Source organism: Acipenser ruthenus, chromosome 21 (genome assembly GCF_902713425.1).
Source record: "Acipenser ruthenus chromosome 21, fAciRut3.2 maternal haplotype, whole genome shotgun sequence".
In the NCBI taxonomy this organism is placed as follows: Eukaryota; Metazoa; Chordata; class Actinopteri; order Acipenseriformes; family Acipenseridae; genus Acipenser; species Acipenser ruthenus.
This window is the reverse complement of record NC_081209.1, coordinates 5,022,501-5,039,967: the sequence shown is the minus strand read 5'-3', so window position 1 is coordinate 5,039,967 and position 17,467 is coordinate 5,022,501. Positions and strand designations below refer to the sequence as shown.

The 17,467-nt window shown below is 41.8% G+C and overlaps 1 protein-coding gene across 9 annotated transcripts in view; it reads left to right on the top strand.

Moving 5' to 3' along the window:
- The window catches only part of LOC117427009 (CAP-Gly domain-containing linker protein 1-like), a 49,771-nt gene that overhangs the window by 18,793 nt on the left and 13,511 nt on the right, over positions 1-17,467 (top strand). For 6 of the 9 annotated variants that reach the window (XM_058994474.1, XM_058994472.1, XM_058994473.1 and 3 more), the window contains exons 4-18: positions 823-947; positions 1,336-1,552; positions 1,995-2,192; positions 2,552-2,655; positions 2,945-3,005; positions 5,363-5,467; positions 7,682-8,605; positions 8,814-8,930; positions 9,533-9,590; positions 9,756-9,839; positions 10,055-10,211; positions 10,490-10,655; positions 11,006-11,221; positions 11,973-14,669; positions 15,595-15,711. In XM_058994474.1, the coding sequence (XP_058850457.1) occupies positions 823-947; positions 1,336-1,552; positions 1,995-2,192; positions 2,552-2,655; positions 2,945-3,005; positions 5,363-5,467; positions 7,682-8,605; positions 8,814-8,930; positions 9,533-9,590; positions 9,756-9,839; positions 10,055-10,211; positions 10,490-10,655; positions 11,006-11,221; positions 11,973-14,669; positions 15,595-15,711 (5,346 nt within the window). The remainder of the gene's footprint in view (positions 1-822; positions 948-1,335; positions 1,553-1,994; positions 2,193-2,551; positions 2,656-2,944; positions 3,006-5,362; positions 5,468-7,681; positions 8,606-8,813; positions 8,931-9,532; positions 9,591-9,755; positions 9,840-10,054; positions 10,212-10,489; positions 10,656-11,005; positions 11,222-11,972; positions 14,670-15,594; positions 15,712-17,467) is intronic. The other 3 variants (XM_058994476.1, XM_058994479.1, XM_058994481.1) reach the window with 3 other exon arrangements.

The window sequence follows — 17,467 nt, the reverse complement described above, 5'->3', positions numbered from 1 at the left end:
CTTGCATTGTTTTTGTACATATGGAATTTAAAGATGGCGTATGCCCATATTAACTTGGCCAATCAATTAGCATTCTATAAAAACCCTCCTATTAGCTTGCCTTCGCAATGTTATGTTGCTTCACATGTGCTTTTAAGTAGACACTACTAATGCAGGTTTTATAAACTTCCAGTAGGTCCTGAACTTGTTTACCCTCCGCTATTAATTTAGATTCTGAATCAGGCAAGTGTTTCATATGCAGCACTGCCAAACCTGTATAATAGACCAGTATAGAATGACTGTCGCCCTACAGCGCGTTGAATTACATGTTATTTCCCACTGTTAAATCACCTAAGGCCACAGCCTTTGTAAATGGTCCATTGAGCTGCCAGTTAAAGCAGCTGTGGCTACTTCATTAACCCCTGACGGATTGCGCTGTGCGTGTTTCTCAAGCAGCTATTCCGCACTTGTGGTTCATCTGGCCTAGCGCAATTATCCCGTTTGCAGCCACCCAGTTTCTACAGCAGTCCTGGTAAGGAACTGTCAGGGGTTTTGTGGAATGCTGTGGGTTGGAATTCTGATTCCATGACATCAGCGCTGCAGCAGTGAAATGCTCGATACCGGTACACTAGCAGTGAGGCTGATGGCTTTTACTTGAAAGAAACCCAGCTGAGAAGGAGACCGGTGTGCATTATTGAGCTGAGCAGCACTCCTCACAATTACTAGGAATTTGTAGTACGTGCCCTTCTGTTTGATATTAACGTGCTGGTGGTACTGCGCTTGCTTTGCTTAGTTATTATTCTATTTGTATTTGAATGCATCTGTTATGTTGTCACTGTGTAGGTTGGGGGTACGAAGGCTGGAGTGGTGAGATTCCTAGGAGATACAGACTTTGCGAAGGGAGAGTGGTGTGGAGTCGAGCTTGATGAGCCCTTGGGAAAGAATGATGGGGCCGTGGCTGGAACCAGGTATTCTATTTCCTGTGTTTTATTTTTTATTGCACGCCTACAACTTACTCACCTTACTTCTTAATCACTTATACTGTGGCGTGGAGCTTCCACTCCTCTCAATTGCTGGGGGGGAAAAGGTAGAGCTGTTTAACAACTTTAAGCAATGCTTCAATTAAATATTCTTTGAATATCCGTTCAGCCCTGAGGTCTAGGAGTGGGACAACTGCTTTTACGATTTAGAGTGGCAACAATTTAATTTGCCAATCTATTGCAATTAAATTATACTGTACCCGTGACTAAAAAGCATTACAAATTATGATTTCACCTTGAGTGTGCTTTTAGTTCTGGTCTGTAACAACCTCTTCTTTTGTATTTGATTATATTATTATTTATTTTTTTTAAATAGGTACTTCCAGTGCCAGCCCAAATATGGGTTATTTGCACCAGTCCATAAAGTAACAAAGATTGGATTTCCATCTACAACGCCAGCCAAGTCAAAAACACCGGCACGGAAAGTACTACCTACCCCGTCAGGCCTGAAACGAAGCCCCAGCGCCTCCTCCATCAGCTCCCTCAGCTCGGTTGCTTCTTCAGTGGGCGGCAAACCCAGCCGCACTGGCCTGGTAAGAAGGACTGATAGTGTGTGCATTCAGATACTGGAGCCTGACAGCATTACACACCACTGTAGGGCCCTACCTTCGTGTGGCTAATCCTTTGCTTGCTGAGCTCAGTAGACCTGTCCATTCTTATATTCTGATGTTACCGTTGACTTATGTTCTTATTAGTTTAATTACGGTATATGAAAATGATATTGCAAGAGTCTACTGGGAGCCATAATAGTAGTACAGTATTTCATGTTAGATTTCGAAATGTCACGTTTTTTCATTAAGTATATGGAAAACTACAAAGCGGTATGTAATCCAATGTGTTAACTAGGCAGGTTTCATTCGACCTCATGAATCAAAGTTAGTTCATGCTATAGGGTGCTGCTAAAACTCGTTGTTTTTCCACGAGCTGCACGTATCTCATTGTATTTGATCTGTGTGTGTAACCCCCGCGCTGCAGCTCACAGAGACCTCCTCCCGATATGCAAGGAAGATCTCGGGCACCACAGCCCTGCAGGAGGCCCTGAAGGAGAAGCAGCAGCACATCGAGCAGCTCCTGGCCGAGCGGGATGTGGAGAGAGGCGAGGTCGCCAAGGCAACCAGCCACGTGGGAGAAATCGAGCAGGAGCTCTCACTGCTCCGATCAGGCCATGAACAGGTTACATTCATGCACCCCAGTCCTCAGCAGGGCTTTATTTCATCTTGTTTCAGCAGCAGTAACAGCAGTATTCTAGCTGGGGTTTTAAGAAGTATACAATCAGGGGTTATTATTCATTCCTGGTCACTATTAAATGAAATAAAAATTGCAGTCCTCACCAGATTGTCTGACTTGCAGAAGTAAAGCACTCAGCCACACCACATTTGCAGGCAGTTCTGTTCAAGTTCTGCTATAATTAATCAAATGAATTAACACTGATGGAATTTAACTTCGCCTGTTGGAGCGTATCGACCATTCTTGGGTCTTGAATGTTATTTTGTCGAGTCTCGCTAAGTTTTTAGTTTTTTTTTTTCAATCAGTATGTGTTGGAAATGGAGTCTAAGATGGACCAGCTGCGCACGCTGGTGGAGGGTGCGGACAAGGATAAAGTGGACCTGGTCAACCAGCTGGAAGAGGAGAAGAGGTAAGGGACCATCAGTGTGCTGGCAGTCATTATCACTTCATACCCTTTCTGAGGAATTAGTTTGATGTTAAAGAAGCCAACAGCAGCTGCCACTGTGCATTTCTTTAAATGTGTGTAATTCACCAGACCAGCATGCTTAAAATGTTTCCTGCTGTAGCGAACCATCGCCTAGTGCTCCAGAGTGGATCTGGACCCTGGACGGGTTATGTAAATGGAAGAAGCTTGCATTGCAGTACCCAAAGCTTGCAGTTGTAATGGGCGTCTTGACTGTGATCTCTCCTCCTAACAGGAAGGTAGAGGACCTGCAGTTCCGGGTGGAGGAGGCTTGCATTACCAAAGGAGATCTGGAGGTAAACATGCCTCTGCATTGCCGACCCCCAGCTGTTCTAGAACACTTAGCATACACCAAATGGAAGAGATCTATAGGGAATTGCAGAAAATAAAGAAATTACAAAACGAAATCAACGTCCGTTCCAGAAAACAAAAGCGTCTTTACTGAGCTTGGAGCCCAGAGCTGAGAGGCTGCAGCGAGGGTAACCCTTCTAATCCCTGTTAATGATTCCTTTTTACCACTTGAATGAGAAAACAACTAAATCTTGCTTTGCATTTTTAATAACTAATCTCCAATGAACATCGCAGCTATTAAAATTAACTGAGGATCTTGAACTTCAAAACTGGCAGTTTTTGGTTTTACGGTAAGAGACACTGTTTTTTTGAGGGGAAAAAGTGTTTTGCAAGTAAACCCCATTTTGAATTTGTTAGTAAAATTGTTCATAGTGTATAACTGAAAGTGAGAATTAGAAAAGTGTAAAGCAAATTTGACTACCTTTAGTAATTCAGAAACAAAATCTGCTGCTAATTTGTTACACAAACACTGATTATCATTCCCATAGAGATTTCTAAAATATTTATAATTTCAGCATTATTATTACTTCTTTTCTGAATATTGTCCAAGCTCTCAAATACCGTTTTGCACTCTTTTTACCCAAATCATTTAAGGGAATTATACTCCGAGACACACACAAAATAAAAGCATCTCCAGGTCCTTAAGGAATAAAAGGCAAAAGTAACAATATTTCTGGAACACGTAACATATGATAGTACAACTTATTACACATATTTGCTGATGAGCTCATAAAATAGCCAGGATTGCTCCCCTAAAGGGCTGCGAAAGGAACACACTAGCACTTATTGGACGATGGCTGTTAGGTTAGCAAACAAACGAGAGAAACGAGATGTTTTAAAAGAGCCGAACTCTGCCAGTTTTATCAGCAACACTGGATGTCTTCTATTGACCTGAACAATAGTTGCTGAAAGAGGTACTCTGTGGCATAAACACCAATACGAACACAAAGAACCGTGGCCTTAACCAATAGCTGATCTATTGATCCACTTTAAACACTCAACCCAGAAGATTATATAAAAGTAACATCACTGATAAACCTTTCAATGAGAATTCAATGCGAGTGCCTTCATCATCCACTTACATTGAAACTCATTTGAACTTTGGTTTTTTCTGCACAGGAGAATAGAATTTGCTTTTGTGTCGTTCATTTTGTTTTTATATTGCCCAATAATACAATAATAGGAGATCAGGAGCCTGCTTTCTTTATAAACTTGCTAATCCCAGTAACTTCAGATCCTGATGCTGTTTTTTGTAATCCGCTAAAAGTATTAATCTTGTTAGTTTAAAAAAAAAAAAAAATCTGTATTGGGTTCTGTTAGTTTTTAAATCTCGTATATTGTTAAAATATTTCTGCAGTATGCCACAGGTCCGTTCTTTCAAAGACATCCTACGTTGAAAAACCAATTTATAATGCAAGACAAATTCTCATTAATATTATTACAAGACTAACTGCAAAGTCTGATCTTTCAGCATTCACTTTATTCATTGTGTGCACGTTGCTTTAAAAGCTTCTATCGCAATGTATACGGAATAACTCAATGATGTGTGTCCCCTCCTTCAATAAAAGTAATACTTTATTACTATTTCTATCATGGTATTTACATTTTGTATTGAATGATTGGCCATGTGTATATCAAGGCACAGTGTGCTGTAAGTGGAATACCATATCATTGTCATTTAACAATTGAAAAAAAAATCAAAATTCATTTTTTTTGTTATTTTTCTAAATTAAGTTTTTTTTTATTTTTATTATTATTATTGAACTCATGCATTTTTTTCTGATTTATTTAAATGTTGGGGTTTATGGTATTTTTTATATTAACTACTATTCTAATTGAAACTCAGCAAAATAAGGTTTTGGTAATACTTTACAGCAAGTGTCGGTTCATATGAATAATGCGTTGTAACAATGCTGTTCATATGTATATGGGATTTATTGTGAATTAACGATCACTTCATTGGAATTAGCAATATGGGTTTATAATATACATCGGAATTCCAGACACTTTGTAAAGTGCTATCACTTACTGCATGATTCCACCTTTGCCGTTTTTCCTTTTTTTTTAATTCTTCTATCTTGCAATCATCTCATTTGCTCACTTATGCCAAACCAATCCGTTCCTCAAAGCATCGCCCTTTACCCCTCCTTCTCACCCGCTCCCCCACTGCATCCCCTCTCTGCCTCCCGTGTGGAAGGCGCTGGTGACACGCCCTGCATGTGGCTGCTGCTGCTGCCTCCTGTCGTGCTGGCATGTGATGGTGGCACTGGTGTGTTCTCTTCCTCTTCCTCTTTACTAACAGACGCAGACCAAACTGGAGCATGCCCGCATTAAGGAGCTTGAACAGAGCCTGCTCTTTGAAAAGACCAAAGCTGACAAACTCCAGAGAGAGTTAGAAGACACTAGGGTAATGGATTTTGCTCTGTAAATCTGGTGGTCCGATCTTTCAGGTCCTCATAGGAAGTCCCTTCATCAGGTGAAAGTGGATTGTGGAGAAACCCTCTTTCGAATGGGGAAGGGACTCCCTGTGCTGTCTTGAAAGCTTGCAAGCGTAAAATCTGATTTTAAAACGATCGTAAAACACTTGGATCCTTTGAGTAACGTAGATCTGCTCTAATTTTCACAGTAGGTTTTCAAGACTGGCTTGGGACTCCCATCATCAAGTTGATTGTGGATTGTGCAAATCTACTTCTTAACTGATGAGAGAGGGACCTGGGTTTTTCTGAATGCTTAAAACTGTCCCCTTTCTACATTACTTGCTTGGATTCTTGTGACCGACGTGGCACAACTACCCCAAAATTTAGAAATAAACGATATCAGCGAAAGCTTCAGTTTTATATACAGTGCGATCAAATACCTTTTTTGAATATGTTGAGGAAATATTAATGGAAGTCGATTAAAAAATGAATATATAGTGTATGTTAATGTTGCTTTAACTAGAGTAAATGTTTGAAACAGGGTAGGTGTCTTTATGAAATGACTCAAGGCCCAGCTCAGGTAGTCCCTCATATCAAGGAATAATAAAAATGCACTGGCTGAGGGGAGCTGCTAACGTTCTGTGAAGTGTGCGCCAGTAACTTCCAAGAAGACGGGTACTTGTCCAAATTGCATCAGTTGAAAGAGGCGCTCAAGGTGAGCATTGAAATGAAATCTAAACTTAATTACTCCAAAAAAGGACTTCAATTCAGAGGCTTAGGCAAAAGATATAGGTCAACAAACAGTTTAGCGATGCCTGCTATAGAACCAAATGGGCATTCTGTATTCATAATGCATACAAATGAAAGCAAAGCACTTGCTCGTGTAATTCTGTATTTCAGTTGTGAAATGCGTTCTCTGCAGAGGTTTGAGCGAGGAGCTCGAACCAGTGGTAGGTCTCTGTCTGCTTCCGATTTCTGAGAGTCTGAGTTGGGATTTCGTATCTTTTTTTTAATTTATGAACTCATGTATTGATTTATTTCTTTATTATTTAAAAATAACGTAAGACTACTTTTATAGACTTTCCGTCAGGGGTGTCAAACTCAAGCGCCAACGGGCCATCCTAAAATGACAAATGAAACCAAACACGTGATGTCACAGTCGTGATGTCACAGCCACCCATTTACCTTAGTCTTGTTGCAACATGGTTCTAAACAAACTTGTGTTTACATTGTAAACGCATGTGTCTGATCTGGGTCTAGTATCAAATAGCAATAAATAAATACATTTAAACTAAGTGTTAACTACAGCCCTCTTATCATACAGAGTTCAACCATTGTGTGTAAAGTAAAATGCTGTATAAAACAGTAGCTACATACAGGTATCCTGAACTGACTGACTGCAGGAATCTGTACACTGACGTTCTCTTCTCTGTGCGGAGTAATCGACGGCAAAGAAGTGAACCATTGATATATTTAATCTGTATGTAAATGAATATGGGAAATAACCTAAAATAACTATAAATGTAATGTTTGTGCTAGATCTACACATATACATTATCATCTGTGCAAGACATTTGAAATTAGAAAAAAGTCTGCAAATTTTGCAAAGCGGACTGGGGTACAAATTCTTGTGGTGTGACTGTTTTGAAGCAGCCTTCTCGAACCCGTTTCCCACTGATCCCTGGTGCCTTGCCGCCTGCTTTGAACCTGCTTCGCTCTCCTTAGTTGCCCATCAGATTCTGTCCTTTGTCCAGCAGCTTACTCCTCGCTTTTCTGTAGCCTTGACTTCATTTGAGCTCCAGGTCTCCGTGCCTGTGTCTCTTCTTGTAGTCCTGTTTGCAGTGGTGTCTAGTTAACAAGTCTAATTAGTGGGGGTATTGGGTTTGTTTTTATCTATGATGTTTCAGTGCTTTGGCGTTTTATATTGCAATTCATTTCTCTAACTTAATTTCTCTTCAAATACCAAGTCCTTCTCTAGGACCGTTGTTGCACTTCTAGATTTAGCCATCCTAGTCCTGTGGGAACTTCTACGTGGCATTGTTTCCAGTCTAAGCCATTGCCTGTTTTATAGCAGGGAGGCCTGTTTTGGAACAAAAAGCTAAACTGGGATGGCCCATTGAGACATGACTTTGACACCCTAAATGCATATACCCCTTTCCAAAAAATCTTTTCTGTAACCAAAAAAAAATTACAATGTTCTGTAGGTAGCCACTGTATCGGAGAAGTCCCGCATCATGGAGCTAGAGAGAGATCTGAGGTCCCAGGTGAGAGAGGTGTCTGAGCTCCGTCACAGACTGGAGGCTTCCAGGGGGTCGGGCGAGTCCGACACTGCTGCTCCGCTGCTCGAGGAACTGAGCTCTTTGAGAGACCAGCTTGCCTCCATAAGCAAAGATCACCAAATGGAACTCCATGCCTTAAAAGAAAAACTTAGAAGTTCAGAGCAGGCGCGTGAAGCGGAGCTGTCCCAGCTCCAGGCTGACAGTGAGAAACTCTCCAAAGAGAACACATCCTTGAAGACCAAACTAAACCAGGCCAGCCAGGAGAACTCGGACGTCATTGAACTGTGGCGTTCGAAGCTGGAATCCGCCGGCGCTTCACACCAGCAAATCATGGAAGAGCTCAAAATGTCCTTCAGCAAAGGGGCCAGCGGGCAGGCCACAGAGCTCATCGAGCTGAAGAGCAGCGTGGAGAAGCTGAAGCTGGACCAGAAAATGAAACTTGAAAATATCAGAGCGAAACATGTCGCCGAGAACTCTGTGTGCTTCAAAGAGATCGAGGACCTGAAGACCAAGCTGCTGGAGGTCACTGAGGAGAAGGAGAAGCTGGTGGAGAACCTCAAGACCAATCTGGAGGACATAGAGGAGCAGCACCTGGTGGAGATGGAAGACGCCCTGAACAAGCTGCACAACGCGGAAGAGAAGGTAAAAGAGCTGGAGGCGTTTGAGGCAAAGGCCAGTGAGCAAACAAAGGCCATTGAGACCCTGAAGCAGGAGCTGAGGGCTGCAGAAGACAAGCTGAAGGATCTGGACTTGCTGAAGAAAGCAGAGGAGGCAGGTATGGTGGAGATCAGGAGCCTGGAGGAAAAGCTGGAGATGGCTGAAGCCTTGGCAGCTTCTCAGGGCAGCAAGGTTTGTACCATCATCTCATCATGTGTTGCCATCTTTGTTTTCCTGACCGGTTCCAATATGTTCATTAAATTTTTGATTTGACCATTTTTGTGTTATGTTGTGTTTCTGTTTTTAATTTTTTTTTTTTTAAATTTTGTTCTTGTTGATTTTTATTTATTTTTTTTCATTTTGCAATGTTCTTCCATTTGATCTACCCATTACACATCAGGCTAATAACTTTGCCAAAGAGCTTGAGGGAAAAGATGAGAAACTTTCCAGTCTCGAGCAGAGCCTGGCAGCATTGAGCCAGGACAAGGCCTCTTTGGAACAGCAGCTGCAGACTTTGGTAAGTAAAGTTGGCACGGTTTACATTCGTCAATGAGGTCATTGAAATGGTATTGGTAAGTCCTTATAAAAAAAGAAATACTGGGTCTCTATATGAATGTAAATAATAATTGCAGATATATTCTTCAAATCTGCAAGCTGTGTATCGTTATCTATTTATATTGACTCTACAGTGTTCTCTTCATAGGACGCTGAGACAGCTTAACAACAACTACTAATTAACATTTAAAGTGAGGTAGAGCTTTAGAAAATAAAAACTGAGAAGTTCAAGCCCTAAATGCAAGTGTTGCTTTTTAAAAAAAAAAAAGTATTTATTTAATTCTAGCCTTTGTAAAGAGAAATACTGTCAAACCACTAGGTGGAGATGTTTCCTTTCTAGTTTTATTTTATGCATTCAGCCAAGCTGTTTACTGTACAAATTGAACCAAGTCATTCAAATTAAGTAAGTCTATTTCCTATATGGCAGTTTTAAATAACTGAATACTTATTGAGACTCGATTCTTATGTAGGACTGTCTGGAATATTTAGTTGTGATTTTGACTGGCTTTACATAAAAGAAAACCGCTCAGATATTTGCTTCTGAACCTTTTGTATCGTTTATAGAAACAGAACCTTGATGGCACAGCAGACGATCACAAGAAAGTCCAACAAACTATGCAAGGTAATTTTATTATGTATGTTTTGTTTAGTGTGCTAGTACAGTACTGTGGATTAGTATTAGGAGTTTGCAGTTAAAGTACAACCCAATACACACAGTCATGGTGTCTAGTACGTCTAGCGGCTCAAATCGTTTCACAGAAATGTAATTCTAAATTTTTTCTTTCAGCATTACTTGAAAAGCTCAGTAAAAAAGATGAACAGTGCTCGTCCCTGTCTAACGAGGTGGAGGCCTTGAAAACTAAATTTGGAGGTGGGTACTGCTTTTGTTTTGGTCTTCTTCATTAGGGGTTTACTGGTACTCGTAATTGCTTTATTGTAAATTATCAGTGATTCCCCAGTTAAAATCTGGACTAGATAAACACAAAAGTTTATATTTTATGCTGATTTTTATTTCTTTTTTAAGGTGCATCTAAAACAAATTTTTTCGTTCCATCTGTGTGGCCTCGTGTTCTCTCTGTCTTTTAGAAATGGAAAGGAAAATGAAGTCCAGCGAGGAGAGAGCGGAACAGCTGACCAAAGACAAGGCGAGACTGGAGAGTGACATCACCGAAACGATGAAGTCATCAGGGGACAGCTCTGCCCAGCTCACGAAAATGAACGACGAGCTTAACCAGAAAGAAAGGTACAAAGGAAATGGGCTACAGCAAAAATAAAAAAAAGGGATCCGAATACAGCAAATGCCTTTTAAATAGATTGGAATCTCAGAAAACATGTCAGCCCAATCCCTAAGGGGATGTTTGGTCTGGGGCTAATCATTATTCCATGTTGCCCACATAAATAAATGGATTTCAAACTCCCTTCTGGCTCAGAAAGACTGTCCCCTAAGTATTTACGTGTCTGCCTACTTTGCTTTGATGATCCAACACCTTTTGATCAGTGCCTCTTGTTTTCATGCTGCAGAAAGCTAGAGCAGCTGCAGACCCGGCTTTCAGAGGCCAATGAAAAGGCAGCCCAGATGGAGGAGAGCCTCAAGCAGGCGACATGCAGAGCAGAGCAGGTCCAGCTGGAGACGAACGGGAAGCACCAGGCAGAAGTGAAATCCATGCAGCAGAGACTGGGAGAGATGGTAAGACTATAGAAGAGCAGTGGAAGACGTGTGAGATCTAACCCACTGCCCTATACCTGTATCCACAAGGGTTCTGATTCCTGTGCAAGTAGACACTGCATGAGTGAGTAAACTCCTGAGGCTCATACTGTACCAAACTCTTATGTATGTTTTATTATATTGGTTACTTTTGCCAATGGCTGGACAGTTGGTTTCTTAATTGCAATCACCATACAGGACTCAAGGAATTGCAGTTACACCTGGAATTGCTATTATGAGATGCACCATTAAGTGCAGTAGACAAGTCGTCACTCTTGTGCTTATGTTAATGGATGAGTTGCAAAAGGGGTACATTACTTGTTTCGCCACAGGAACAGAAAGTTGAGAAGAGCATTGCCCAGAACAAGGACTTGCAGGCCACTCATGAGAAGACCCTTGCAGAAGTGACTGTGAAGAACAAGCAGCTTGTGGACGAGCTGAAGCAGAAGGCACAGCAGAGTGATCAAGCGCTGGCGAGCGCGCAGGAGAGGATCAGCGAAATGGAGGCAGTGATCACCGAACTCAAACAGCACAAGGAGCAAGCTGCGGTAAGTCCTGTGCTTTGGTTCTCAATCAGTTGAAGTCGCGTTTAGTGAAGTTTAAGGACTAGTTAGAAGCAATCATAATTGGTCTTCACGGATCAGAGTGTAAATGTTAGCACAGTGCTATATAGATTTATGAGTGAATGAATACCGTTGTTACTGTTTAGTTTTTTCTGTAGTGATGATTATTTTTATGTAACTGGCTGGATTATCTTCTGGGGCTATCATTTCTGGTTATATATTCCAGTTGATCACATTTATTTGGCTGTGCTGTTACATTCACTGTATGCCTTGACACACATAAGGTCTGATGATTTGTAGCTAGTTAATGGTGCTTAAACCATCAGCCTCTGTGTTGTTATCCCCTATTAAAGAGTAAGTAGTGGGGTTCTGAAAAATCTAGCGTTACACATCCACGCGTGTTGCTACACCTGTTTTAAATAACGTACCTGTCATTTCTTTTCATTGTTAACATCCTGACTAATGTAATAACTTTTGAAGTCTGTTTTAAAGTTATTTTCAAAATTGTCGATTGTCTAACGCTATATTTTTCAGAACCCCAATACTTCCTCTAAGTGCAGGTGGTTTTAGAATTGATTCTGCATTCGGTTATAAGTTACTTGCTTTGGTTTGTGTGTGTGCGTGCTTGCGCATCAGTGACTGTAACCCATCCTGTTTTCATTTTTCTGCTTAACGTCATATTTATTTGACCTTCCCCCTCCCTTTCCTCTCTCGTCTTTACTTTTTATATCTTTAGTCTGTAACTTCTGAGCTAGCATCAGCCAAAGCTGAGGTTAAGCAATTAACAGAGGACGTGAGAGAGCTGAACTCCGAAAAAAACAAGTTCATGCTAGAAGGAGAGAAGCTCGGGTCTGAAAGAGACTTGCTCGTGAAGAAAATATCGGATGTGGAAATGACATATTCCGACCTGGAAAAGAAGCACCAGAGCCTGCTCTCACAAAGCGAAGAGCTGCGAGTGGAAAAGGAAGAACTGCGCAAAGAAAAGGAGGAATTTCAGTCTAGAAACCAGCAGCTCGAACAAGAGAAGGGAGCTCTGACATCAGATAAAGAGCAGCTTGATCAGGAGGTAGAGCATCTGAAAGCAGAGATTGAAAAGTCAGCTGCGGAGACGGAAAGCCTTCAGACCTCCAAGCTGGAACTGACGAGCAAACTGGAGGAACTTCAGAAATCCATCGAGGCCAGAAAGGTTGATCTTCTGAAATATCAACAGGAGATCCTGCATGAGAACTCTGCTAGGCAGAATCTGTTGGCAGAAAATGAGGAGATCATCAAACAGAAGGACGACATCCTTGAGGAGCTGAAACAGACTCAAGAAAAAGCATCACAAGAGCACAAGAAGCTTATGGAGCAAAGGGAAGCAGTGGAATGCCAGAAGAAGGTGCTGGAGGTCGCACATTCTGAGCTTCAAGTTCGACACAGCGCTTTAGAAATAGAGAGGGAACATCTGGCTCAAATAAACTCCAAGCTGCTCTTAGAAAAAGAGAAACTAGAAAAAGACAAAGCAGAACTTGACTCAAATCTGCAGAAGACTGTCTTGGAGAAAGACGCCTCAGCAGCCAAAAAAGGAGAGCTTCAGAGCCAACTGAACAGCGTCAAGAAGGACCTGGACAAGATGGTCCGCGATACTGCTGAACTCCTAGCCTCCAAAGAAAGCTTGGCTAAACTCCTGGAAGAAATTAAGACCAGTAGGGAGGTGACGGATTCCGAGCGGGTTCATCTGCTCCAGGAAAAAGAAGACCTGCTTGCAGCTCAGAGGAGGGTGTGTGCTGAGAATGAGGAGCTTCTGAGAGAGAGGGAGGAGACTTCAGAGAAGCTCCGTCTGTTGGGTGAGGAGGCAGACGCCACTCGAGAGAAGTTCCGGCAGGAGAAAGAAGCCTTCGGAAGAGAGAAAGAGGCTCTCCATCAAAAGTGGGTTGAACTCGAGAACAAGTTCCAGGCACTGCTGGAAGAAAAGAAAACCCTGGAATCCAAAATTGAGTCTGAAAAGGATTCCTACATGAAGGAAAGAGAAGATCTGACGGAGAAGCATGAGAAGGAGCTCTCGGAGAAGGAAGCCTTGGCTCTTGAGAGGGACCAGCTTGCAGTCAATGTTGAGAGTGTAAAAGGGGAACTTGAAAAAACGGCCCAAGAAAACGCCGACCTGCAAGCGGCGAAATCCAGCCTGTCTTCTCTCTTGGACCAGCTTCAGCAAGGTAAGGAGGCTGTTGAATCGGCGCATGCTTCCCTCCAGCGGGAAAAAGACGAACTAAAAGCACAGCTTCAGAAGGAATGCATGGAAAAAGAATCCCTTGTGAAAGAGAAGGTGGACCTGGAAGAGAAGTGTCAAAAACTAGAAGCAGCAGCCATTGACGTGCAGGGTGAGCGGACTCTCGAAAGGGATGCTGTTCAAATGGAAAAGGATTCCCTCACGGACCAGCAGTTGGAGCTTAGGGACAAATTGCAGTCGTTGCAGAAGGAGAAAGAGGATCTTGCTGTTCAGTATAAAGACCTGCTGTTGAAGAAAGAGTCCATTCTTAAAGAGAAGGAAGAACTGCAGTCCCAACAGAAGCACAGTGCTGAGGAGAAACACAGTCTACTGGCTGAGAAGGATGGGCTGGTGTCCAAGATTGAGGAGCTGCAGAAAGAGGCTGAAGCTTTATCTCAAGAGAATGCTAAGCTGCATGCTTCTGAGTCCAGCCTCTTGAAAGACTTGGATGCCCTACGCAGTAGCCAAGAAGCGACAGACTCTGATTGCACCAAACTGCTGCGGGAGAAGGAAGACCTGAAGGCTGCTCATGCAAAACTGCTCTCCAAGAATCAGGAGCTTCTCCACGAGAAGCAGCAATTGGAGCAGGCACACAAGGACTTGTGTGAAGAAGCCGCCACTACCACCAAGGACAAAGAAGACATTTCAGCCAGGCTGAGTGACGTGAGCAATGAGAAAGAAGCCTTGATTAAAGGGAAAGAAGACTTGGAGTCCCAGCTAAAGCGCAGTGGGGATGAGAAACAAGATCTTGTGGCCGAGAAGGACAGTCTGGCTTCCAAGATTGAGGAGCTGAAGCATGAAGTGGAGGCTTTGACTAAGGAGAAGGCTGGGCTGCAGGCCTCGGAGTCCAGCCTCCTCAGGAAGCTAGAAGCACTCTCTAGCAGCCAGCAGGTGACGGACTCTGATCGTACCAGACTGCTGCAGGAGAAAGAAGACCTTCAGGCAGCTCATGCGAAACTGCTCTCCGAAAACCATGAGCTTCTCAAGGACAATAAACAGCTGGAGCTGATTTACAAGAACTCGTGCGAGCAATCTGCTGTCACTGCACAGGAGAAAGGAGAGTTCGCAAGCAGACTGGAAGAAATGAAGACCGAGAGAGAGACCCTGCTCAAAGAGAAGAGGGAAGGAACCATGAAATTAACAGAACTTGAGGTTCTTCACAAAAGTGCTATTTCAGAGAAGCTTGAGGTATTCAGTAACCGCTACTAACTGACCCACTAACATGAAATGGCTTTGAGGTTCTGAACTTTCACTGCATGGTTTGTTTTACTAACTGCGACTACACTGTTTCTTTTAATCTTCTGCAGATGGATGGTATGAAATGCCTAGATCACAGTGGGCTAATTACCACCATAATTCAGGGCAGAGGACAGAAACGCAGTGTTACCTTCATCGTCTTTGTGATTTCTATTAACATGTTATTAATGACATCAATTGAAAATGTTTGTGGATAAAAGAAGATTTCATGAGCAGAAACAAAGATAGTTATTGGTATACATTAGCATTGTTTTTCCATTTTATCAGAATGGATTTAAACAATATTTTCAGCCCACAGGATATATTTTTTTTTATCCACAGTTACTGATGGGTTCATTGCCCCTAGCAGACAACCGTAGCATAATTAAGAAGCCTCTTTGATAAGCTTTAATGGGATTGTATATGTTTTTTGCCCTCATTATTTTAATCCTATGTTTTATTTACATTATATAGCAATAAAAAAACAGATTTGAAGAAAACTGTACCTTTTGTACATACTAGCTATGTCTGTCTGCTAGTAATGAACTACAATAACAAACGTCAATTGTTTTTCGAAGGCATTGCATTAAACCATAATCTAGTTTGTACTGGTTCATAATTGGGCATGTGATTAATCGGTGCTTGCAAAACACTAGACTAGTTCCAAAGAGAATACTTTTTGTGCAGGAACAAACGCTGTATCAGAATATAAAAATATGATGAGCTATAAAATATTAATCATTTGATGCAAGGCTTCTTTAAAAAGGACATGATTTTTGAAAACCTGGAGAAATCCCCGGTGTCTGCTTTTGAACGTGCTGGAGGGGAAGCTCTTTGGCAACATGTTTTATTAACAACACGTTTCTTTTGCACGCAGGCTGCAAAAACAGCTGAAGAGGCTCTGCACTCCCTGGACCAGATAACTAAGGAGAAGAACGACACCCAGGCCTCACTAGAGGAGACCAAGCAAACAAACCAGAAACTGCAGCATGAGGTAAGAAACCCTTTATACAGCGCGCTATGGGAAATATATTCTGCACCACACTGTGTCCTGCACACACACTGCAACCCCTGCAGTTTGGCTGAAGCGAACAGTCTGACTTTGTTAGTTTTTACGCCCCTAAATTCTGAGACTTTATTACATTGAAACACCAAAGTGCCAAAGGCATCGTGAAACTACAGTATAGAGAGCTGAAAATGAATGGAAAAATAAATCCCTTCTTAACCTGGTTATGTGAAGCTAATTCTTAAACATTTTTTAAACTTGCTCTGTTTCCAGCGCTGCTCATTTAAGAAGCTACCGGAGTCTTCATTTCTAATGTGCTTTCAGCTGGTTTCACAGACTCTGATTAGCTCTCTTCTTGCAGTAAGGTAGTCCAAGATCATCTGAGCCTGTCAAAAAAAATGTGTAAGATATACAACACCAGAATTATCCTTTAACTTTACGCCAGTGTGTAGTGAATATTACCCTTATATATTTTTGCACAGTATTTTTGAAGTTTTCCCTATGGTTATACTGTGCATTTGCCATAGTTTACCCTGGTTTGCCAAGTTTCTTTACAATGCTTACCTACGCTTTACCATTCTTTACAATGCTTACCTACGCTTTACCATGCTTTCACTATCTTTTATTACACTTTGCAATGCTTTTACTAGGGGAACCATTTTAGGTTACTACCAGCCTCCTTGTGAAAATAAAAATAAATACAGTTACATAGTATTACTGTACATACTGTTGCAAATCTGAGGACTCTTCAGCATAAATAAAGAATTTCAGATGCTATCCTTCAGGCTTTGCTTGCAGAACAGTTAAAATAGCTGCTGTTAATAACGCAGAGCCTGGGATTGTTATTCACAGTGGGGATTGCATTTGTAGGATTACTGGCTGTGGTTTTCACATGAGCCATTAAACGAAGGCATGCTTCATTATTTTTAGCCTCTGTCAAAGGTCAGGTATATGAAATGCGTTTGGTGTGTGTGTGCTTCTTGCTTGCTTCAAGACAGATGGTGGTTTCAGTGATGTAATAGGGAAAGCAGATTGTGGATTAGAAGCAAGCCAATGATAAGAACTGTATCCTGCAGCATCGCATACACTGGATGCTGCTGGGTTTTATCTTTTATTTATGCTATATCAAAAACTTTTCTATTAACCGTCTTATAACCATCCTAACAGATGGCACCAATTAGCACTTGAGATTTAGCTGCCATGAAGTGGAACTGTCTAATGGATGCGATGCTGAGGTGTAAAAAAGGATTATTTCAGCTGAGAAGAGCTGAGCTCTGGCAAGGTCATTTCCAGCAACATCCCTGATCTAGCACACATTTTTTCTCTCCAGTCCCTCTTCTGCCAGCCTGATCTGTTAAGCTGAGTCTACACACATCCAATTATGGTTGCTGCAGCTTGCTCAGGTTTGGCTTGCTATATCTCCCAATAGCAGTCACCAGGGATAGAAGTAAGGCTCCTATTACATAGCAGCTTGATCCATTCCTGGTTTTACTAAGGGACACCTGAGCTTGTTACCTATACATTGTGGCTCATCAAGCTGGGATTAAAACCTGGAATGGGTGAAATTACTATGCAACAGTTTTATTTCCATCCAAGTCCCCATTCGCTTAAAACCACACATGCACAGAGATATTTTCCATTCTGCAGGGACACATTGGGTCTATTAGTTTGATCTAAATAGCACCAACCTTGAAATCATTAGAAGCAGGGGACTTTGACTAACATCTTTAACAATGTGTTTGTC